This window comes from Geospiza fortis, unplaced genomic scaffold (assembly GCF_000277835.1).
Source record: "Geospiza fortis unplaced genomic scaffold, GeoFor_1.0 scaffold281, whole genome shotgun sequence".
NCBI classification, from domain to species: domain Eukaryota; kingdom Metazoa; phylum Chordata; class Aves; order Passeriformes; family Thraupidae; genus Geospiza; species Geospiza fortis.
Genome location: NW_005054340.1, coordinates 5,094,675 through 5,120,373, shown reverse-complemented (window position 1 = coordinate 5,120,373; position 25,699 = coordinate 5,094,675). Strand labels below are relative to the sequence as shown.

Below are 25,699 nucleotides of genomic sequence, written 5' to 3'. Positions count from 1 at the left end.
ATCCAGGAAAGGAATGAATGAATCTCATTGCTGTGCTAAATTCACATCTCCCTAGTTTTAGGAGCATATGCATCAGATGCTGCTATTTATTAGGCTGATTATCTGTTGTTGATGTAGCAGGCTTAAGATATTGAGTGTATGCTTATATATTTACATTATACTTTATTTTGTCTATTATACAGTAGTTAAAACACCATTGAGAAAATATGAACTGATGCCTTATGATTCTTCCTAAACAGACATAAATCAGTGTCTTTGCAAGCTGGATCAGGATAAAAATTAAAATGCCTTGGTAATTTAATTTAAAAAGAATATTACAATACATTATCTGGTGGGTTTGGGTTTTGTTGTTTGGTTTTTGTGTTGTTGGGTTTTTTTGTGGTTGTGGGGTTGTTTTGTTTTTGTTTTTGTTTTTGTTTTTGTTTTTTTGTCTGTCTGTATGTTTGTTTGGTTTTTGTTTGGTTGGTTTTGTTTATTTTGTTTTGTTGTTTTGTTTGTTTTTCTATTTTGTTTGTTTTGATGTTTTGTTTTGTTTTTCTCCTGAAGAAATATTAAATATTTAGAAGAAAGAGAGATAAATTATTTTACTTCGTTGTTTTTGCCTTTAAGAATCATGCTATTGTGGTCCACGGCAATGCAATACTTTGGCAACTGCCAGAAAGCTGAAAGAAGTACAGACAAAGAAAAATCTGGAGAGGGTAATCTTGCACAGTACAAGTATGGTGACAGATTAGGAAAAAAACATTTGAATATCATTTATAGCTGCTTGATTGAAGTCCATTATGCATTTAGCTTAAGTCCTTGGATGCCAATATGGGTTACTTCTTAATGTTTGTTTTGCTGATAAGAAGTAATAATGGTTTTTATGTACTATTCCTATCAAACCTGAGAAGCTTTCTGGTAAATGATGGTGTAAACTTCAAGTGTGGAGAAACAACAACAAAAAACCCTCTTTTTTAGTAAAAAACAAATAAAAAAGCACCTAACATCTTCGTAAGTAAAAATCAAACCCCAGAACAGCTTTTGAGCCTTAAAAACTAAAACTAATCTGATCACGTCAGAGGAACTGTAAATGCGTGCTGCATTTCAGTCAATATGACTGATTACCTGTCACTTACTCAGCTCTGAATTCTTCCCACTGTGTGCTTTGGAACCATCTTTGTTTTAGAAACTCAGAGGCAGCATGTATGAGTTGTTAGCTAACCTCTTCCTCATTTTCCTGAATGATTTTGGGACTAAGCAATTAGCCCTGTCAGTTATTTCAGCTTACAAGCTTCAACAGCATCATCACTCATTTCTTTTTATCATCCTCACTGATGCCACTCAACATGAAAGAAAAAGTCCTAACCAAGCAATAAAGCAATTTTTATTGCTACCAGCTTTCCTATACATGAAAATATCCTGACTTACATGCAATGTATGTCACTAAAATCAGCAAACTGGGGAGCTAGTTTCAGAGTCCACTTTTGTACTGCAGTATGAGGAAAATCAGGGCTTTCTCCTTTGGTACATCCCAAAAGACAGGAGCAAACTTAGAAAACACATCTGAAAGAGATTTATGCAAGTAGAAGAAAGATTTTTGTTGGCAGAGAAGTCACATCAACAAAATTTGACAGAACTGTTTGAGCAGCGTAACCAGCTGCTGCATAAGTTTGTCTGAAGTGCTTGTTCCATCATTCCTGGAAGCTGATGAGAACAAGATTTTCAGGACCTTTGGGACTAAAAGGCTATTACTCAGGCCTGTTTCAATATATCTCTATAGCAAATGGAGGTAGTAGTGTATACAGGCAAAATGGACAATAAAAAATGAATAATGCTAAACTGTCACAGCAAGTCCACAGCAAGATGTCTGCTGGAAACAGAAAAATAAAAATCTACAAAACTGTCTTTCTATCTCATTTGATGTATAGCATATACTGATCATTTCAAATGTCCTCCCTACAAAGACTGAGCCTTTCTGAGTTCAAAAAGCATTTGGATCACACTCTCAGGCATATGGTGTGGCTCTCAGGGAGTCCTGTGCAGGGTCAGGAGTTGCAGCGAGTGCTTCTGTTGGGTCTCTTCCAGCTCAACATATTTAGTGGTTCTAGTATTCTATTATTTGAGGTTGGGGAGGAAGAGAATGAGGGTTTCATGCTATATAACACATTTTCTTGAAGTTTTTCTGCAAGATGGCAGAAATATACATGATTCATTTTCATTTATTTTATTCCGAAAGTAAGTCGTCACAGTAGGACAGTTAACAGCTTCCATGTGCTGTGAAGATATCACAGGAGGACAATGACACTGTAATCACATACAACGTCTTCAGAGATATGACTCTTGCAAGGTTGACGACTGTTTCAGAGTTTCAAATTAGTCTGGATGACCCCATCTTTATTGCTGTTGAATTTCTGGAAATGATGAAATGCCAAGTCATTGAAAATAACTGATAAAAACCTAAACAATGAGAAATTAGTAATTTAGTCTTTCTTAGACTCCATCTAAGTCCCATATGCTTTTCAGCCAGGTGCAATATTTTACAGGGAAATGTTTGTTTTAATGAATCTGGGTGATCTTCAGATCATTAAAAATAGGTCAAGTTGTCAAAGATGGAAAAATCTGTGATCATATGATATTATATTTCATTTTCGCTAAAATTGTGGCTGTAAATAGCAATGGCTGCAGCAATGATTTCTGTTATCCAATATAAGTGCCTGTAAAAGACTGGGACATCAGGGCTAGGACTGTGTTGTGGAAACTTAATACAAGATTCAGGTGTAGATAAAGGCCTTTTTGGTCTTTCTTCATAATTTGCATAGCAGGGACCCAGTAATACACGTGTTTGTAAATGACTTTAAATAATAGGAGGATTTCTGATTGTATCATGAATAGCATGCCAAAATTTTATTCTTTAGCCAGAATCACTGAAGTACATCTGAGAAATAGCTGAGACTATCTTGTCATGACACCATTTTGTGTCATAATAATCCTTTCCTGCTATTAGAGAACACTAAGAGGTAGAGCTTCCTTCATTAAGTTCCCTTGGAAAGAAAAGTAGTGAAATGATAATTACTCAGTCTTTAGTAGCTCAGTCAATGTGTAGTACAAACCTATACATTGTGATGTCCAGAAGTAAATTCTGGCACAAGCTGACTTTACTCATGGGGATTTCCTCTAAGAAAAAAGGCAAATTTTGCCTTCTGGTATACTTTGCATACTGCTGGCCAGAGCAGGGAAGTAAACAGAAGAGATTTTTTCAGAGGCAATCAAACAGACAATTATAGAAGTATCATAGCTCAAATGACTAGCTCACAAAACAGTAAGCCTGCTCCTAATCCAGCAGTGCTAATGTCATTATGTTCCTCACCTGAAAATATTGTGAAGCTGAAAAGCTGACACAGCGTGCATTGTAAGGAGGTAACAACAGGGAACATTGTCTGCCGTTTAATTCAGAGGCTGAATGTGAAAGTCATCTATCCTGCTGTTAACATAATAGACAGCATTTCTAAGCCTCATTTTGTGATGTGTGGCTGAACCACAACTGGGTGGAAATCTGAGACATCCCCCTAATGTGCCTCCCAAGAGTCACAGCTGCCTGCCCTGCTATGCTGTTGAAAAAGAGGTGCAAATTTCCTCCTACATGTCACATGTAGCAGAACCAAGTGGGCCACTGCCGATGTTTCATTAAGGGGCAGCTCCGTGAGGGCTGCGGAACACTGACCCAGGAAAACAAAATGGACCGAGGGAAATAAAATGATGGGGCTAGCTTTGTTGAGAGACAGGATGAAGTGAATCAAACATCCTGGGCTCATCCAGTTCCAAATGTAGCCAGCAGTTTTGACAGTAGAGACTGCTACGTGAAGAAAGGTGAGCTCTGCCTGCCCACTGTAAACACTGATCATGGAGGCGCTCACTGGCAGCTGAGCAAAGTAACAACTTGTTACAGATGGATAACGAGATGATTGGTTCTTGCAGTTAAAAGATAACTATTTTGTGAATATTAATAAAAGCTTTAGTGATGTATAGTTATGTTGTTGTAGTTTAGATGTCCTCTGTTCTCCCCATAGATCCCTTTTCCCCCCTGTATTGTTGCCATCAGACAGCCTGGGCTGTCTAGGACAGGTAAAAAGAAGGTGTGCGCGTGTCCTTCACCTGGGGCAGCTGGGAATGGAAACGCTTGGTAGTTAGGGGGTATGGCATGGCAACACCTGATCTCCAATCAAGGTACAAGAAAGCAATCTTGGCAAAGAAGAGCTGACTGACAGACTTTGGGAGGTGCCAGGGCTGCAACCCTGGATGCAACCTCCAGGGGACTGAGCATCCATCTTGAAGATGAACCAGATGCGTGGTATGCACAAGGGGCAGTTCCCAGCGCTGCATTTTTTTCCTGATGTAGTCCTTCATTGTTTTTTTTATTAAGGTTTAATAAACCTTTTTATATTTTCAAAGTGAGCAGTCGTCTCTTCACAAATTCCAGCGAGAGGTGCAGCTAAACAGGGAATACCAACACTTCAGGAGCAGTGAAACAGGTCAGGGCACCATGTTACAAGCCCAGGCCTGCTGCTACTGCTGTTGCTAAAATCAAGGCTGCCTCAAAGCACTTCGGACTTTTACATTTAGCTCTATTATGTCTAGCATTTTCCAACACGGTTGTTCACCTGAATAAAACCATTTTCTCCTTATTTGTCAGCAGCAATACTTATTTTAAAAAGTGTGTAATTTTTTTTGTGGTTTGTTTTCATTTTTTTTATTATAGCTTGTAGTAAATAATCTGAAAGCAAAAGCGTTCTAAGCTAAAAATTGTTTAGCTCTGAAATTTTCGTAAGAGCACCCTCTGGTGGTTAATGCCTGAACAATACTCTATATCTTCTTCCAAAAGCAGTCGTACATTTATTTATAGCACTGAATTTTAAAGAAGTGGGTGAAAACTTTTTCCACTGAATTCTTCCTTTCAATCAATGTGAAAATCATAAATATATTTTCTGAAAAAAAAAAAAAACCAACACAAAACAAAAACAATCAAAATCAAATTAAAACCAAAAAAAAACGAAACAGAAGGAGGAAAGTGTTTAAAAACATGTACTATCTAATTGTACTACTGTCTATAAGTACAATTTAATTCAAGAGAGTCAATCACATGTGAAAAATTAGAGATAGAAATATAGATAGATATCTCAAGAGATATAGATGCTAATGCCTTTACAGTTGCAATGGAAAAAATCTGGAATCTTGGGGTAGTCAATAGATAAAACAGAAATATATTTTTCAAAACCTTTGTTGTTTTCATGTCCTAATTTTAATTGGATTATTTAGGTCTTTTTATTTTGCCCAGGCTCCATGATTTTAATCAGAAATACCTGTTTTAATTACCAAGAAATCCCAAGAATGACTGTCTACCACTTTGTCACAGGTATCTTCCATTTAAAAGTACCTGAGACCTCTCACGTTGGTTCTGCTATTGGACGGATCAGAGCTGTGGACCCTGATTTTGGGAAAAATGCAGAAATTGAGTACAACATAGTTCCAGGAGATGGAGGAAACTTGTTTGACATCACGACAGATGAGTACACCCAGGAAGGAGTCATTAAACTGAAAAAGGTATGTGGCACCAATGGGTGGATGTGCCTATGATTCAAGTGGTAAACCAGGTAAGGGAATGAAATGTTTTGCAATTTTATGTCATAAGTAGCTCACAGTAGCAGTGCTATGTAAGTAGTTTATATCTCTATTTGAATCCACAGTTGTGATCTTCATTTTAAAAGGCATTGCAGTTTAGTCTTTCATTTCACATACAATTAGGTGTGATGTTTCATAAATAATGTCATGGTGAGGAAGTAATTCTAATCTCTGCCTAGAAAGTATAATTTCTCTTGTTTGAGAAGGCTTCTACCTAAAACCATGCAAAAAACATTTTAGTTCAGAGCATGGAATGAAAGATATGTTAGATAAATTGTAATTAATTTTTACTTACAAGCACTTTATTTTGAAAATTTTGACTCTGTGTTTGCTATTTTGATAATGAATATTGTAAAGTACTAAGGTGAACACAGTTTTTATTCATGGTAGAAGAGTCCCAAATGGCAAATAGCCATGTTCTACTTCCAATTTTGTGATAGTGTTCCAAGTAGCTGGTTATAAGGTACTCATGCAGGAAAACACATTATATCTCAGTCACTGATGTTGCATAAATTCACGATTACTGAATTCATGAATTTCAAAGATGGGAAGGGCACTTTTCATTTAAAATTTAGTGGTTAAACCACTCAGTAGGAGAAATCGACACAGGGAGTTTCACATGTTAACCAGTTATTATTTTCTGAGCCCAGGTATTTACATATACACCAATGATCAACTTGTTCAGTAGAAAGAAATCTGAACCACTGCTCATTTTGGAAGGCACAGTTATGTTTTATAGACAGCTCAGACTTGTAGGTGTAAATTTTGTAAAAAAACCCAAATTATTAGCCTAAGACTTTACAAGGGTCTGGGAAGGAAAGAGTTCTGGACATGTATATTAAGATAAGCTTTAGGAAAAATGAAGCTTTAATTCTAAGAAAATTTAGAATGCTGGTGCTTAACTTTCCTTGGCTCTGACCATTGATCTATACTTGCATTATATCCATTCTAATAATGGAAGTCCTGGCTTCAACCTCCTGACCTGGGAAATAGTAAATTATCCATGGATGCATTAAAGAACAAGATGATGTCAAGTCACTGATTCTTCTACTAGTTTTAATGACATAAAATAGAAGCCACTATACTCACAGGAAGTAATTTGTCAACAAACTCTTTGACCTCTTAACACCCCCCTTCTTTTCTGACTAAAGGTTTGAGTGTTCTGTGGGAATTTGTAGGCTTAGTTTCATTTTTAAAAGCCCCTCTGGTCACCTTTTTCCCTCCATGCAGATGACTCAAAAATAGGTCCATCTGGAGCTGTCAGGCTGAGCAGCTGCATTCCCCTCCATATGCACTGCCAGTCGGAAAATGCAGTAAGTAGAAACCATTAAAAAATTAATATTTCATCATCAAGAGCAGGTTTTTTTGATAGAATTCAGTTCTCCTTGTCCTAAGCCTCCTCAGTGCTTCTTCCTTTGTTTTTTTTTTTTTTTTTTTTTTTTTTTTTTTTTTTTTTAATACACAGCAATAGAATGTTCCATATTTGTGGTTAAGTGTATTTACTACCCACTGCTGGTTATCCAGGTTGGTAGTGATGATGTTGATAAGAAGGGTTCCAGGGTAATTAAAAAGGAACTTCAAGGCTCTGGGTTGATTGGTTGATGAAAATATTCTCAGTTCCTTCCTACTGAAGGAACTGAGCAGAGCACTGCCTGAACTCCTGATGAATACTGCAGCAGTGCAGGCAGTGCTCTGCTCGGTTCCTTCAGTAGCAGAGATGAGTGATGAAAGGAACAGCAACATTCATGCTACCAATAAGTGGTTTAAGGGCTCATGACATCCGCACAATTTTGAGTTTTTTGATCATGGGGTAACTTTTACAGCACCAGGCCTCCCAGGGTCAGATGGGCTCCATCTATCTAACAAGGGCAAAAGGATTTTAGCCCATGACTTGGCTGATTGAGAGGCCTTTAAACTAGGTTTTAAGGGGGAAGGGGATGAAACCAGGCTCTTCAGAGATAAGCCTAAGGGTGGTAAGTCAGAGTCAAGGGTGAAATCAGCCCAGCTGAAGTGCATGTACGCTAATATTGCACGGGCAACAAACAAGAGGAGCTTGAAACCATGGCACAGAGGGAAAGCTATGCCATAGTCACCATCACAGAAACATGGTGGGATGACTCACATGACTGGGGTTCTGCAGTGGATGGTCACAGGCTTTTCAAAGGGATGGGAGAGGAAAAGAGGTGGTGGGGTGGCTCTGTATATTGGGGAATCTCTTGACAAGATAGAATTTGAGGTCAATGGTGATGAGGTTGAGTGCCTATGGGTAAGGATCAGGGGGAAAACCAACAAGGCAGACATCCTGGTGGGAGTCTGTTATAGACCACCCAACCAGGATGAAGTGGTGGATATATTATTCTGTGAGCAGCTGGAGGATGTTTGAAGATCACCAGCCAGGGGTGAGGCTCTGCTAGCCCTTCTGTTTACAGACAGAGAAGGGTTGGTAGGAGATGTGGTGTTCAGAGGCTGTCTGGGGTACAGTGATCACAGAGTTTTCAATGTTTGGTGAAACAAGCAGGGGTATCCACAAAGCTCTACACTGGACTTCTGGAAGGCAAGCTTCTTCCTCTTCAGAATGCTCGTCAGAGAGTACCTTGGGAAACAGCCCTTAAAAACAAAGGGGTCCAGAAAGGAAAGACATACCTCAAGAAAGCCTGCTCCTCCACCTTCAAGAGTTCTATCCCTATGAGTCAAAAGATGAGCTACAGGACGAGCTACAGCTGCAGGAAAAAAGAAAAAAAAACAACAAACTGACCTCTCTGGACAGGGAGGTTTTGAAGAAATTAAGGAGAAAAAAGAGGCTATATAATCTTTGGAAAAGTGGGCAGGCAACTCAGGAAATGTTTAAGGATGTCATTAGGGCATGCAGAAAGAAAATTAGAGAAGTGAAGTAAAAAATAAAATTGACACAACCTGATTTGACCTTGTGAAATTATGCAAATATTTAAGTATGTATTGAAGTATTTTTAAAAATGAAAGTGGGTAAATGAATAAGACCAACACATTCAATTAAGAATTATAAATAATAAACAGTGAAAGCCACTAATAAAAAGTGCTATATGCTTTAAAAACAGGCTCACAATTTCTCTATTATAGCATATTCTGTAAGCATGTACTGTAAGTGCTGCAGCAATTCAGGGCTGAGCCACTTCAAAACCATTTATAAAATTTGCTTTTATTTTCCCTGAAAAATTTCTTGCAGGCAGAAACTGTCCATCCCTGCACAGATGCTTTTTGGTCTCTTATTATGCAGAAAAACATTGAAAGATTTCTATATCAAAATTGATAAGAAATGAGGCCTTCCTGGACTACCTTTATTTTTGGTGGAAAATACATTTGATGAGAAAAAAATTGCACACACTAAACTGTTCCTTTTAGCACACTAAGTGTGTTAACAGATGCAGAAGGCCATTCTCTGCTTCAGGGGTGCCATTCTCTGCTTTGGAAATGGGTAAGAACAGCTACAGCTGGACAAGTTGCAGATCTTAAATAATCTGTTTTGGTTGTTCGTTCTGGTTTGGTTTTTTGGTTTGTTTTTTTTTTGGTGTTTTGGTTTTGTTTTGTTGTTTTTTTTTTTCCTGTGCCATGATCCTAAATAAGTCTGATTACTACTACTCTTGTGCTAATTACATGTATTAAAAATTAAATGGCTTTTCTTATGTTCTCCTAAATAAACCATCCAAATGCCGTCTAGCACCACTGTGTGGTTGGTACTATAATTATTTTTTTCTGTCAAAATAAAAAGTAAAGGAAAATAATATCCCTAAAAAAAGGGGAGGGAAACTTGGCTTAAGGGTAGTGCTGTATAAAGTTCTCTGTAGAGAGTCAGAAATATTGCTATGTTAGGAATAGAATTATAATTCCCTCCCTTGTCTAGTTGTTTAATAAAGTGTTTACTGCATTTGGTATTTAGATAGTCTCTTGTACTGTACCTGAATCTTGAGCAAACTACAGTGGGTATAAGCTATAAGAAACATGGTGACAGAAGGGGCCATCTCCTTCATGCCAGAGTATAGTGGCTTCAGATGCAATCAGTCCCTTGCCTGGGACTGATTTTGAAATCTTTAATGAACAGGCACAACAGTAAAGGAAAATAGAAGGTTCTAACCTTCTCTGAAAAGTTGTCACTAAATTTATTAAACCAAGAATGAGTTTATACAGTAACTCCATTTTTTGTGCAGAAGACTTTTAATTAGCTCAGTATGTGCTAATCCAGAAACTGAGTAGGGTTCAGGCACTGACCTTGTTCTGCTTGAAGACATCGCTTTACTAATTTGTGCAGTGTTTCATTAAAACCTTGGAAAACAACTGTTTCTAAGCTCCACCTCTTGTGATCTTACTACTCCACTACACTGTGCGAACTTCTCCACATGGTTCAGTGGAAATTCAGGGGACAAACACATCTTGTTTTCTGTAAGTTGTGCACCATGACTAAAACTAAATGATCAGATGACAAAGCTGTGGCCATGAAATCCCAGCATGTCATAGCATTGCACAGTGAGAAACTGTAACTTTAGTGATTATAAAATAGAAGAAATTGTGGGACAATGAACAGAACCAGAAGCTGCAGGGAAGTATTAGGAATGTGTGCTTGCTTTTAACCTCAGGAGGCTTTTTAGAAGCCTTTAATGCAGTCAGTAAACAGTGCTCTGACTGTGGTCTAAGTTCAGTCGTGTTGCCCATGGGACAGCCCACGTACATAGCTCTGGGATGTTGATGTAAGCTAAAAGTAGTCTGAGAACACCTGTACCACACAAGAGTGAGCATAAGGCAGACTCCCAATGTCCTTCAGTGAGAACTATGTTAAAGCTACTCCTTGTTTTACTACCAAAACTGTACAGACTTCTCATCACACGCCCCCCCCACCCATTCCTTCTCCAAAGGCAGGGAATTTCCTCTGCAAGTGTGAGCACAGGCACTGTCTGCCTGTAATCATAACTCATGGGTTTGTGGGAGTGCGAATAATGGTTGTGCATTTTGAGGTTGTGCATTTTGAGGAGGAAGAGCAGGTCGTATTAAGTCTTTCAGTACAGGCAGAAAGTGGTGAACTGTGTGCAGATACAACCACAAACAACAGGAAAAGTAAGGAAGAGGAGACCTTCAGTCTTTGTAGTTTGTGGATAGAGCTGGTTGGTTTGGTTTTCCCTGGAACAGGAAAAGACACCTTCAGAAATGGGTGAGATACTTGAGAGCAGCAAACAACAGAACCCCTGACACTGGTCAGTTTCTCTTCTTCTCCAGATACAGATCAGACATATATTTTGTCCACTTGCCATCAAATCTTGAAATACTTACTACAGATCTCATTTTTTACTGTGCATTCTCAACTCTAACTAATGAATGCTCCTGGTTGATCTAGAGCCTGCTTTACAAAACCTGCTCTCTGATACCGCTTATTTCCTTATGCTATTTAGAATCCAGTGCAGAAGTCCAGCTACTGATATTTAACTGCTGATACAGAAATTGTGTCAATGCACAACAAATTGTCTTATGCCAATATTTAACAAAATGCATAGGTGCTCAACCCATTTGAAGGGGAAAGTTTTTCCAACTTTTGAGACCAGCACACATGACCCAGAGCTATTCTGCAATTGCACAAGGCTAGCATGAAGTCAAGCCTAAGTTATTATGCACTTCCTGACAACCCAGTCCTACTATCCATAACTTATCCATATGTCCTGGGGCTTAAAATCTCATCCCAAAGTATAGCTTTTCCATCATCGTAGGTGAAAGCCTCTATCAGAAACAATACTCTCTTATGTGAGAGAGTATTTCTTATGTGTAGATATCTGTGGATAAAAAGCAGAAATTTCTGGAGTTTCCAGTCCTGTCTCTTTGTGAAGCAGAACAAACTGACAGGGTAATTCTTTTTTCACCCTTGTGCTTATCATTAGAATTCATTATATCTTTCAGACCATTTTTTTTCTTTGAGTTCTTTAATTATTTCTCTCTCTTTCCCACTATAGCAGCATTTCTTAACTTCTGCCTTGAATGTGGAAAACAGCAATATTTCAAAATATGTTTATTTCTAATACAGAACTGTTTTTGTGCTGTCCTAGTCATACTACATAAGTCTATTCATGGTGCTTACAGAGTTGCAAGGTAAAGTGATTTGTCAGTATGTATTTGATTTGGGGATTTGTAGAATAGTTTTGCTGTGCATAGGTGTGTATATGCTGATAGCACTTTACTAGGCAACTATATAGAACAGCTTGTAACCTCAACATAGGAAAAAAGCAGATGAGGACAAGTTGAGGGGGCCAAATACATCTGCTGTCAGTGGTACATATAATATCAATTAGAAATACTCCAGTTATTGAATAGTTCATAGTCAATAAGGCATCACCTTACTACTGGCAAAAATAATGTTTACTGCACCAAAAAAAATTGCAAAATAAAAACCTTATTCAAATTTACCTTCTGCATGCAATTACTTTTATAGAAGGAATAAATATTTCTCTTGCTTGTTAAAAAATCTATGAAGTAATTTCATTAAAATCTGATTAATTGAAAAAACATTTTAAGAAACTTAGAGGACTGGTTTGGTGTTTTTTGTATGATTAAGCATTCTACTGTGTTTGTTTCCTTAGCAGCATTCCAGATTCAAAATAAAAGTGGGACTGAGCACCCTCAGACAGCTATTATATAACAGCAAAACACAGTGATGGGTTGGGGTTTTTTTTGTTTGTTTGTTTGTTGGGGTTTTTTTTTGGTTTAGTAACAAAAACAGGTAAAATTTTTGCGGACCATTCATTAACTTGACAGATTTTAGTGATATCTACTGAAAATTAAAAATATAATAAAATGTTTTTTAAACGTGTTTTAAACCAAAAATCAAAAAATCCAAAAAGTTTTTCCTGAGACCTATGCAGACATTCCATTCTACCATTTTCAGGCAGACTTTGGACAATTCAGAGCAATGCCTAAATCTTAAACTGTCAATGCTACCTCTATGACTTAACTGTTCAAATATGGGAAAACCAGAACCGATCAGGAGATTGTAGCATGCAATCCCCATACACACAAGACAATAAAACCATACTCTTGTTACATGATATATGTTGTATAAAGTATTTTTCTATTTAAGTCCTAGATTTACCACTTGCAACATTTCCCAACTCTCCATATATTTCAGCTGTGGTTTAGCCTCACTTAGGCTAAAGGTTAATTTCTGCTGTTTTGTGGGAGTCTGTCACTGATTTCCTTCTCTCATGGTGGCTCATCACTTTCAGCCTGTCTCTTCTTATTTTGACTGCCATCTGTGCTTTGCACTGGATGCATAACCTCTAACTATATTTATCATCAGACCCATAGAAGGACAGAAAGAGAGGATGAGTTCTTCTGAGGTTACAGTGGAAAAACATTATCCCTTCTTGGGATCACACTGACTTTTTTAAAAATATACATTAGTATTTCCCCATAATGCTGGGGGTAGAAAAGTAATGCAGCCACTTTTCCTGCTTCCTGGGTACCTGTGCAGCGAAATATGACAGTCTGAACATAACAATAGACAGAACTGCTTGAAATCTTCCTGCTCCCTGCTCCCCTTGCATCATGAAATCTTGTGGCTGGGGACTGGCCATGCACCATGATCTGGTATAAGTGTTTGAAGAGTAATTTGGTGAAAGACAGCCTGCAAAGACTGGATTAATTAGGACTCTTTCCATTAATAATTCTCTTTGCAAATATACTGATGTACTACAGGAGCCAATCTGAAAAGTTTTAATGCAATTTTGGTGGTATGAAAGATACCTGCAAGGTATTACCCAGAATTACTACGTATGTGGCAGCTTAGATTTCTTACTTTCTTAATCATTTATCTCTAGTTTAACCCCTGACTTTTTCTTCTCCAAACTAAGCCCTTAAACTTCATATTTCTCCTCTTATTATGTTTTTTTTGAAAATGTGTTACCAATTGATATAAATATTTGGAGAAGAGTTGCCTTGATTTGGTTTTGTTTTTGGGTAAAATTATTTTGGCAATGCATAACAGGTGTGTACAAGTAGTATAGAAAATGAAAATATATTGTGGCAGCAATTTGGATAATGGACCAACTTGTCTATTTTTAGTGAAGGCAACATCTTAGGGTTTCACCACTGGGACATGAGATCTACCAGACTTAATTTTTTCTGTTTCAGTTTCTCCCTCTTTCTGTCAGTCCAGACACAAAGGTACAGCACATACTGTTTTTTTCTGGTAATTTTGTCTGTAGGAGGATGGTTGTGTTTGGTAGTGAATTACTTTCAAGTGTGATTATTTCTATGACATTAAAATTTATATGGCTAATTTTAAGGCCCCAGCTCAAAGAAAAAAAAAAAAAAAAGACTTAGCATCTAGTCTACTTAAACGACAAAGTCTTTTATAAGGATTTATAATCATTATGGTTCAGCTAATTTAAGTCAAGGTAACTCAATTGATTTTAATGGAGCTATTTCAATTTACACTAGTCATGTGGCCAATTATGTCCTGTTTTGACGAGGACAGAAAGCTGAAGAATTTAAATCTATCCTGGATGTGACAACTGTCTGAAAACACTGGGAAAAAAGTAACAGACATTGAAATATTCTTGTTCATACACATGTGAATGTGTTCTTTTTTTGTTCATTCCCGATAGCAAATTTACAGTTTAACAATTATAGGCAGAAACCACTAGGTGCCAGTGTTACCCAGACATCAGGAAAAGGCTTTGTTAGAAACGTTAAAAACAGCATGAAAGACAATGCAGATAAACCCTTTAAATGAAAATAAAGCTTCTGCATCTTTTCAACTAAATAAGACTTTATTGAGGGTTTTGAGATGATTACTTTTCTAGAAGCAAAGGCACTAAATTGATATGCGTTGACAGAAACCCACATCAAAACAACCTTATTTTGCAGGATACATTCTGTCAAAACCCCACATAACTACACAAAAGCTGCTGTGTCATCTTCAAGACCTTATGAATTACACCTAGCATCATAAGACAGAGCCAAAGTCTGCATTTTGCAAAGTACATGCAGATCAAACATATGGCATGAATAGCAGATCACTGCTAAGATCGACATTTTACAGGGAAAACTTGTTTCAGATCAAGTTAGAACTCACATTCCAAGTCGTACCTGAAGTTTGGTTTGACTCATTAGTATATATCAGAGTTTTCATTTGGACTCATCTTCATCACTGTCATGGTCTTCTGAAAGCCTTTCCTGCTAAAAAACCCAGGAAATATTCTATTTAAGGAGCTGGATCTGCTAGAGACAGCTGATTGCCGGTGTATGGGAGCTGCAAATGCAAATCTCTGACTAACCTTCACTCAGCTCATTTGCAAGAGATGAATTTCACTCATTTAACTTCAGACATCTACACTGTAACTGTTTACATCCATGCCAGTCATCCTGATTTTTTTGATGTAGAGAAGCAGTAATTTCCTGACTGTGATTCATCTGGCCTATTTCAAAATTCACCTTAGCATAAGATGAACTTCAAAACAAACTTAAATGATTGATTAGCTCAGGAGATGAGTTTTACACCAAAGACATCTTAAGTTTTGTCAGATTAATCCAACCAAAGTGATTTTGCAATGCCTAACTTTTAGTCTAGTCTAATGTTTTGCTTTTGTTCTTTCTACAGCCATTAGACTTTGAAACAAAGAAGGCATATACCTTTAAGGTGGAGGCCTCCAATCTCCATCTTGACCATCGATTTCACTCAGTGGGTCCATTCAAAGATACTGCCACTGTGAAGATAAATGTGTTGGACATGGATGAACCTCCAGTGTTCAGCAAGCCCATGTACACGATGGAAGTCTATGAGGATACACCTGTGGGGACCATTATAGGTGCAGTGACAGCACAAGACCTTGATGCTGGCAGCAGCTCAGTTAGGTAAGAGAGCTTTTCCTCCTTTTAGTAACTCTCTGACAACCCAAAGTGCTGACAGTTGGATGCACTGGCAAAGAACTTAGCATGAAGATATAAAATATACCTAGTCTGTCACTGTAACAGATAACTGATGCTCTGAAAAAATATTGGAAGGAGATGCTCGTTTGGGTGAATTATCATAAAGTGCTCACAGCTTCTTATCATACTGATCATGTAAGGTAGCACACACTGACATGACTTCAGAGACGGTGTGCTAAGACTAAGGAATAGCATGGTGTCTGGGTGTCACAACCCACTGGTAGAGGATGTGATATTTGCTATAAATTGTCCTTCAGTCTGAACAAAGACACATGTCAGGGAACTCTCATGACATTATTGTACCATCACTATAAATCTGACTCACAAGCTGTTGGCTAACAAGCCCTTAAATTCTTAAATGTTCTTCCACAAGAGTGGTAACCCTTAATTTTGTACGATACACTTGAATAGGTTCTCAACTCCCACAACAAGCTCCTCAAACTCTGCTGGCTCACATGCCACAACACATGTCCAGAGAGACTGAGGGGCCCAATCCATGACTTTTATAGTTAACCTGGTCCACACCTCTTATGTAAAGTAGATTTTTCACACTGTTTTGTTAGCACATGCACAGCCAGCATTTCTCCAGGAAATGAGTTGGCAGGTGGAAGCTGAGAATGAGTCTCAAGGTGGAGCAGGAAGCTGGCTGAGAATAGCCCAGCCCCACCTCTGCAGGATCCTCTCCCCTGATCACACCTTTTCTGTAGCAATGCTCAGATAGTTTGAGACAAAATGTACTTAGGTCTGGTCCTCTACACTGGATCTTCCACAAATATATCTCCAAAGTACAGTAGTGACAAAGAAGGTTTTACTTTATATCTGTATGAGTTAGACCCCAATGGGTGACAGAGCTGCTCCTTTCACCACTTGCTCTCTACATCTTGCTCTCATAAACAATCATCACATGTGTCTTGGCTGAGGCTATGGGGACATGATTGTGACCAACATGGCTGTGTTCAGCACAAGGAAACTCCTGCCAGGCAAGGCTCTCATTTATTTCTATAGCTTATTTTAATGAAATAAAAAGGAGAGGGGATCTGGTATAAAAAAATATAATACATTGATTTTGAGAACATATTTACAGCCACATTAGAAAGATTAAAGTGAACCAGAGTCATGTACCAATAAGGAAGCTCCTTAAAGCTTAGACACAGTCTAAGATGTAGGCAGTTGTTAACACATACTCCCAAGTACTAATTTGTGCTGGGTCTACCTGACTTCAGGAAATATTTTTATCCCCAGATTTTCCTAAGAAATATTAAAGACATAGTGCATCTCATCAATCTTTAAATGTTAATGTTTATGGAATGGGACTTTGACAGAACAGGAAAATGCAACTAGTGTCTACCAAGTGCATGCATTTTCATGCATATTTGATTACAAAATGAATTTTGACCTTTTAAATCCATGTTTATGTGTATTTTGGCTCAGTACTTATGCTCTCAAAATATACAATAAGCATGTTAGTTGTAATCATATGCAATAATTTAACATATAACAGTGATTGTTTAGCTCCTGCTTTGTCAAGTCACTGTTAATTTTTGCCTAAAACTATTACTATTGCTGTTTGTTTCATTTTTTTTTCAAATATTATCTTCATTTTTTTAAAATATAGAAATGCATTTGTCTATGAGTCTGTGACACATTCCTTCTCTGACAAAGGATCAAAACTTTCACTAACAATGACTGAAGCCTGAACCTTTTTCCGTGGTGGTAGCCTATGAAAATAGCCCTAGTGAAGTCAATATTCTGTTGGAAACCATACTCTCTTACAACCAGATAGAAAGCCTTTAATCACATTGTTGAGCAGTTTTTCATATGACAGTGGAATCATTTGGATGTATAACCAGTCTTCAGTGAGAGTTTTTTGTTTCACAAATGCTCCTAGGAGACTCAAGTGCTTTTTACTGATTCCATATTTGCAACTACACAAGAAAAATAATTATCTCTCAATGGTTTGTCCACGTTCTGTGTTCTCTGGAATATTGAATCCTAAGCCATTTTACAGTGCCCATGTCTGCATTTTTAAGCTCTGAACTCACTACTTAAGTGTCCAAATGCCCATCTAGATTAATACATTAAGTTAATACTCCTACATTTTAGTCTCACTGCTCTTCCTGGTAACCCTTACACCAACAAGCTGCATAAGTCCTCCAGGGTCACATTTATGAGTTGATTCAGCTGGTTCATGCCCACAGAAAAACATGAACTATGTCCCAGAATGTTCTGGTGTTGTTCAGTGCTGTGATTTTTGGGCACCTGTGTATCTCCATGAGTTACGTCCAGAGTCATATCTTCTACCTGTGCAGTGAGCTCCTGCCCCAGTACAGCAGCCCAGATGGGTTTGCCCCTGTGTTGCCAGTTAGTCTTCTTCCATTGCTGCAGCCACCACCACAGGACATTGGACACCATCCAGGAGTCAGTGTAGAGATAGAATACAGGCCATGTTTCTTATTCAGAAATCTCTAAGGCTAGTTGGATGGCTTTCAGTTCTGCAAATAGGCTCTTCTTCTCCCTCAGCAGTCATTGTGTAGGATTCCACACAGCAACTTTCCACCTCCAATGGTTTCCTACCATGCAGAAAGATCCAGCAGTAAATAGAGCATGGCCTCTTTTGTTTTGGGACAACTTGTTATATGATGGTGCTTCTTGGGCACTTTGAGCCACCTCCCTTCATATGGCCATTGTGTAAAGGGCATCCTCTGTATCTTTGGGGACTGTCTTGGGGTGATTTTATAATGATACTTTATTTCATAATTGTCTGCTTATGCCCAGAAACAGCTTGTTCCTTTTTCATTTTCTTTTTTGTTTCACTTAAACTGTTTCTGCTTTTTTTTTCTGGCCCATGTGGGGAGCTGGTGGGGAGGCCACCCCAAGCGTGAGACCTCAAAGCATCTAAACCAACATGAGAAAGGACACTTAAAGCCCACCAGCTTCTCCTTCTGCAAGGAAGAGACTAACATCAGGAAGATTCCAATCTATTCTGCCTGAGTAGCAACACTAACTCCTGTTCCTCCCCTTCCCTGATATAAAGAAGGGCAGGGGCAGCCTCCATCTTTGCTTCATGGCTATGCTGCCTGTACTGGGGTTGGGGTCAAGTTTTTGAAATTTCAGTATCTAGCATTTATTCAGTCCTTTTCTGTGCCTTGCAGGCACCCTTTTGTTTTTTCATTGTTTATAAACAGTTTCAGATTTTTTTTTCACTTTCGCCCACTAGGATTTATTTCTCTCATTGGCAAGCAGGATTATCAAAGCCCTTATCTTCAGACAAAATGCTCATTTCAGGGCATTTTCTCCTAAAATTTGTCCTAAACCTAGACAGGGACATTATCACTTTTTACTGCACTATAAAGCACTTCCAGGAGTTCTAATTCTCTCAAGTACTGGATACCTCCATCTGCAGTGATCCACCTTCCTGGGGAATTCACAAGGTCTTCCTTAAATGGATTTCATGCCCTCATGCTTTAGAGAGGCCATCTCTAGAGACTGCAAATTGCTCCTTCTTTTCCAATTCCTCCTTCAATTTTCCCATCTCTAGCAAGGGATTTTAGCTGTTGTGGCCTCATGACCTTCTAATTGTTGACTGTCAGCCCTGTTATCCCAGCATCACCTGGCTGGTGACAGTAGTCTTTCCACAAGTCTCAAAGTTCTGATGAGGTCAAGGAACAGATAACTTCAGCTTCCTATTCAATTTGTCTCACTCCTTCAAATTTATTTGTTGAATGATCAGCTTTTTCATCTGACCTCTCCTCTCCTGATTGTCCTCCTTCTCCTCCTCCTTCTTTTCCTCTTCCTCCCTTTCTTATCAATTATGTGGACCTGTAGTTTCCCTTATCCATTATTTTGTTTTCACTACTGCTGCAAGTACTGTAGTTGCTGTGGTTTGAGTCCCTGTGTCAGCCATAGTGTCTTCAAATGCAGTTTGGGTTCCTGCCTTAACTACAGCCCTCTGTGAGGACTGAACAGTGGCTCAGCAGGCACAGGTCCAGCCCCAGCACAGGGCAGGAAGCTGCTGGCTTTCACTGGGGTGGGCAAGGCACCCTTCCATCACTGATGGGTCAGTTTGCCAGGGCTGGTCACGTGTTCAGGCGTAAAGTCACAGACTACTGGAGGTAATAACCACCCTAGGAACCTGCCCAAATTCTTCCACACACCCTGCCACCCAGGAACTGGATGCCTCAGGGCACATTTCAATATCTCCATGGTTAAAGTTTGTTTCCTCTTACACCAGGATGACACCAGATTCCACAAATCCCATAGCACGCCAATAGTATTCCTTAATACTATTAACAGTATTAAGCTGCTTAAATAAGGATGAGCAATGTCCATGGGAGCCTGTATTATAAACCCATTCACATCAATTTTGGGCAGGGAGAGGGAGATGTATTTCCTCATCATCCACAGAAAATAGCTCCCCCCCACATAACAAGGCTGCCATTTCAGGGCAAAGCACAGAGCTATTGCTTGTGTTAACACATTCCCAGCAAACTCAGCAAAACAGAGAGATAAGGAGCACAGCTGACAAACCTCATGTCCCACAAAGGAGCTTACTACTAGATAACTGCTCTTACTATAGCATGCAATATGGATAGATAGATAGATAGATAGATAGATAGATAGATAGATAGATAGACAATCAGTCAAAGAAAAAGAGAGAGATAGAACTGCCTTTGTCTTGCTCCATAGGCACTAAAAAGGACCATGGTGGGCTGACCTTGGAGACATGCCATGTGTCTATCAAGCCACTTTATCACTCCCCTTCCCAGCTGGACGGGGAGAGAAAATAAGATGGAAAACAACTCAATAAGGCAGTTTACTAAAGCAAAGAATGGAGCTTTGTGCATGCATAAGTGAAGAGAAAAATAAAGGTTTATTCTTTACTTGCCATCAGCCACTTCCCAGGATGCAGGACTTCAACACACATAGTGGTTTCTCTGGAAGGCAAATATATTTACAGTGACAAATGCCCTCCATTGCTCCTCCTTTCCTTAGATTTATATCTAGGCTGATGTCATACAGTATGGTCTATCCCTTTTGTTAATTTAATTGGCATAGTTGTGTCCTCTCCCAGGATTTTGGGAGATGTTGGAGACACTGAGTTGGTGCTGTACCAGAGCTGTTCAACAGTAGACAAAAACACTGGTGTGCTATCAACACCTTTCTAGGTACCAATGCAGAGCACAACACTGTGAAGTCTACTATTGGAAAATGAATTCCAGCTCAACCATACTCAATACACCACTATATAAGTATTCAATATTCCATAAGTTTTATATGCTCTAAATGAAAAACAAACAAACAAACAAACAAACAAAAACAACAAAACAAGACCGTTAAGTTAGAAAAGTGTGAGTTTGAAGGTGCTAAATATGCTGGCAAGTTCTTATTGTATCTTAACCAATAACCTTATTGTACCTTAACCTCTGTTAGCTGCCTAAAATCTAGATGAAATCATAGAGCTAAAGAATGACTTCAGAAATTTCATCATATTTCAAAAGAGTCCAAGAAACTCCTGAGTAAATATGCACTCTAAACAAATGGGGAAAAGCAAGTCATGCTCTTTGAAGACACAGCAAGACAAAGTACCAGATATTACTGGTAGTACTACAGCTACTGGTTGTAGCTTCTCTACAGATTCATTCATTTTCTGTGAAATGTTTTCTTGGAATTGTTTGCCCATTAAGAAGTCCATAACAGAAGAAAGAAATAGTCAACATTCTGCCAAACAATAAAGACTGGGATAAAATCTGCACTGCATGCAACAGAAGGCAAAACTACAGAGAGCAATGCAAGATAGAGCAGCTCACGTGAAAAGAAACAATATTTGTTCCAGCAACTAAATCCATGTTATCAGACAAAAATTTTATATCTGCTATGTTAGACACATCAGGAAGGGGGAGATAATGACTAAGGATGAAAACCAGATTCAGCCGTTAAAGAAAATATTTTGCTGGAGGACATTGAAAATGGCGAGAGTAATATTATTTTTCTCTTTTCTTCTGTTACTGGTATCAAAATTTTAGACAAGTCAGAAGCCTTAAAAGGTTTGTTTTGTAGAAAGGTATTTGCCAGAGATGTTGGAGTGCAAGGGCACAGAGCATACACTTAGTAATGAACAGGAAATTAAGCACAAGGAGAAAAAGAGCTGCAGGTATTCAACACCTGCAAGGGTGACTGGCTTTGCAGCTGTTTTGGAACATTACCCCAGCGCACCTAATTTTCAAACTGTGTTAAATCTGGAGCTTATGTGTCTCAAGTGATCTGTTTTGTCTATTCCCATTTCATCCATAGTGCTTCAAGAAACATGTTAAGGTGAAGTCCTATGTACATTTTGGCCATTAAAAATCCCAAAACACTTGCAAAAACAGCTCTGATCTCATTTTCTTCTCAGACTCCTCTAGTTTATGACAGTTTGAAGATGACTGGGAGGAAAAAATAGCTGCTGTCCTGTAGTATGTTGCAAGGTCTGTAATTTGTAACTATGCAAGTTTTTGGTAAAGATCCTTGTACTTCTGGAACAAGGGGTTTTAGGACTTCCTAAAAATCACTGTTTTATGTGTCTATACAACATGAATGTTATAGACAAAGCTGTCTAAATAACAAGAAAGCAGAAATGGAGGGCAGGACTGAATTACCTGCAGTACCTCCTAGTGAGCTCTGTCTAACAGTGTGTGAGAAGTTCAACAACTTTGCACTGGCACATCTGAAGTTGTCAGATTTCCACGAAGATGATCTTCCAGCATAAAGTATAAGAGGATTATTGTTGTCCCTGATGTGAATCCCAGACAACTCTAATTAACAATAGGTTTCATATTCTGTGCCAAAACAGAATATGAATTGTCCTTCAGGTCTTCCCTGCTTGACTCAGGAGTTTTGCCCTATGAACAAAAAGAACCACTCAAAGCAGGAAAGCTGTGGGGACTGTGCATTTTCTTGACCAAGTCCAGAGTCATGAAACTGTGATTTTAAAGTAAAAAGTCATGTGTACTATCTATAGGTCAGTTTTGTCCTCAGTACCTCAGGGATAAGACTGTACTCCCTGTGTCTGCTTTCAAAGGAAAACCCTTATTTTTTTTTTTTCTGAACTAGTTCACAATAGTCCATACACTTTTATGAATAGTTTGTTTTCCCAGAAAAAATACTTTGTCATGTTAAGATCAAGAAAATAAAGATTTCTTCCAGAATCCTAGAACACTATACCTTAATGTACAAGCACCAACAAAATGAATTAAAGTATGTAAGAGTTTGAGTTTTCAGTCCCATAATTCTTCCAACCTTTTTGTGCTTGCATTTTTTGAATTCACTTATTCTTCAAAAAGAAAAGTCCCACCCTGTGACATTAAAATGTATCTTACAGTTTCATACATATATAGAAAATCTGGGACATCTAGTTCCAGCACCTCAAGGGTCTTCATTTAATAACAGATTAAGTGACAGCCATTTTTCTGTGTATGGTATCATGCTGGAGAGAAACAAGTCAGTTTTTACAGATAAGAGATGTTGAGACTCATGAATTTTGGTTCCTTTTCAGCTGCTCTGGTGGTTCTGCACACTTCTTGCTCTGTTGCCTCCTGTCACTTTCTGTTGCAATTTTACCTATATTCCATCCTTTACATTTTATCAAATCCCTTTCACACACATGACTTTTAAAACCTTTAGTCCAAGTTCTAATTTATCCAAACAATTTAATTCAAATCCTGCAGAACTACTTCTCAGTTTCTGCTGAAGATGCCTTGGTATGGTTTTCTCTCCTCCTACTAGCCCAGTGTTTTCTTAGATCTCTTATGCTCTCTCTAACAGTAGTCTCCTACTCCACAGTCCTTCTTTCTCCCATGGCTGGTTTCTCTATTTTTACTCCTAACCATCTCCCATCAGGTTCATGGGAGTCCTGCTCTATCCTCTTCTTCTGCTGAGGACAGACACCTTCTTTGATCTCAGTGTCTTGATGTATTTATTTCACTTTGTTCCAGCTACTTTATCTTCTTTTGAAAACTAAGGAAATGGGGTTTCCCTCCAACATTTTCTCTGAATCCCAAGGCATATTTTTAGCAATTTTGTTTACTATCAACATGTTTCATGGGGTCAGTGGCTGGAGACATGGACTACACACAAAAGTTTCCTGTGACATACAGCCTCCAGTATATTCCTCCAGCTCCTTTTATAGGAGCTCCACTTACACGTCATTGGTTGAGGCCTTAGCCCCATCCAGTTCTCTGGCCAGTGATACATCTGCATTTAGAACTGGATGACATTGGCTGAGAGTCCCTGTGTATATTGAATCCAACCTATCCTTGCTCACCCAGGGACTCCAATGCCATAATTTGTTCTTTCAGGTATATTAAAAAATGTAATTGATGAGCCTAGTTGAATAAGGCTTCTTCGCTCAACAGGTAGTGATGTACCTTGTGTATCATTGGAGCTGTGATGCTCATATCCAGAAGCTGTCAGTAAAACTACCAATATTGCAATCTTTTTGGGTTAACATGTCACAGGCTTAATGCTTAGAAGTTACAACATTACAACTTAACACTACAAACAATAACAATTCAACACAAAACCATTTCAATTAAAACAATATATGTTTCTACCACTGATGTTCTCTAAATATTTGAATCTTGGAGCTTGAGTAAGTTGATGGACTGACTGCCTCCCTGTTGACAATCTCTTGCCTCTGATGAGCCGCTGGCTTGCCAGGTCATGCTGTGATTTTTATTGAAAAACATAAGAGAAACATGAGAATGTGAGAACACTCAAGAGCTTTGAGAGGGATGTACATCCACCCCTCTTTTCCCCTTTGTTCAATAGCAACACAAGATGTACCTTTGAACAAAATCAATAAGGTGAAACTTACAATTGCCTATATCCTTTACCATCACCCAGGGTCTGCCATTGCTGAGGGGCCTTTTTCTTCCAGTGAGGTCTTGGAGGGCTTCTTCTGGATGAAGCCTCCAAGTTTGTCTCAAAGGAAAGCTTTTGCAAAGCCAATTTAGCTTGCACAGAAATACCTGGTTTTGATAACTTTCCCTGCCCGATAAAGCCACAGCCTGGCCAGGGCTATGACTTAGTCTGGAAGGGTCTGATGGAACACCTTTCTCACCAGTTAAGGCCACAGCTTGGCTAGAACTGAGATATAGACAGGATGGGCTTCCCCATCATATCTTGAAATGTAATCCCTCAGTAATAACCTATAGAATACTTGGCTTTGTTGTTTAGCTAAATTATGATATAAAAAACCTATAAAGAACTATAATTAAGTGCTCATATAAACAAATATCTTAAAAACTTATAAACAATTATAACTAAGTACACACACAGACAAATGTCACCAATTTCCCTCTCATTACAAACAAACCAATTTAAAACTATAAACACAGATAATCTTTAGTACTACAAAACAGAGATAGCAAAAGTGAAATCACTTTGCCATATGTTATATGAGTCAGTTTAACCTTAACATATGTAGATGTTCCTGTGTTGACTTTTGAGGAAGGAGCTATTAAACCAGCCTGATCTTCTCTTTTATCTAGTATCAGCTTATTAGAGTATGTAGAAAGTATGTAGTATGAAAGACCTTGATAGACTTGAAGTAATAGCAGGTGTCTTTTGCAGATTTTCGTGTCTCTCTCTCACTGCTTTTGCTGCCACACTTCTGCAGAGAAAGGTTTGGAGAGGCTGCAGCAGGGGCTGGGACCCATCACCTTTGTGCTGGTGTTGTTTCATTGGGGCTCTCCCCTCTAGGGCAACAGCAACAGGCATGGCCATCAGAGGCTGAACTGGGATGGAACCACACCTCCTGGAGACACGGCTATGCTCAGCAGAGGTGTTTCTTTGGAGCCAGCCTACTCAGTCTCAGGAGGGGGCAGTCCTGGCAGTTCCACGGTGATGAGAGGTGTGGGATGCTCTGGCATGCCGCCCATTGGGCCTCCTGCAGGGGCTTTTCCCACTCCCTGACTGGTGTAGGAGAAGGTTTCCCAGGAGTACCGCTTTTCCCCCCCAGAGTGGCAATTTTCAGCACAGTTGGGGTTTCTTCAGAGTGCTGTGCTGGGCTCTGGAACTTTAGGGTCGCTGCTCGGGGTGCTGGTGCTGGGGCTGCCGGTGTCCT

General features: G+C 38.8%; 1 protein-coding gene across 1 annotated transcript in view; it reads left to right on the top strand.

Moving 5' to 3' along the window:
* CDH12 (cadherin 12) overlaps positions 1-25,699 on the top strand; it is a 417,439-nt gene that overhangs the window by 360,548 nt on the left and 31,192 nt on the right. Inside the window, exons 7-8 of the mRNA XM_005422574.3 lie at positions 5,393-5,580; positions 15,269-15,522. Coding sequence (XP_005422631.1) covers positions 5,393-5,580; positions 15,269-15,522 — 442 coding nt within the window. The remainder of the gene's footprint in view (positions 1-5,392; positions 5,581-15,268; positions 15,523-25,699) is intronic.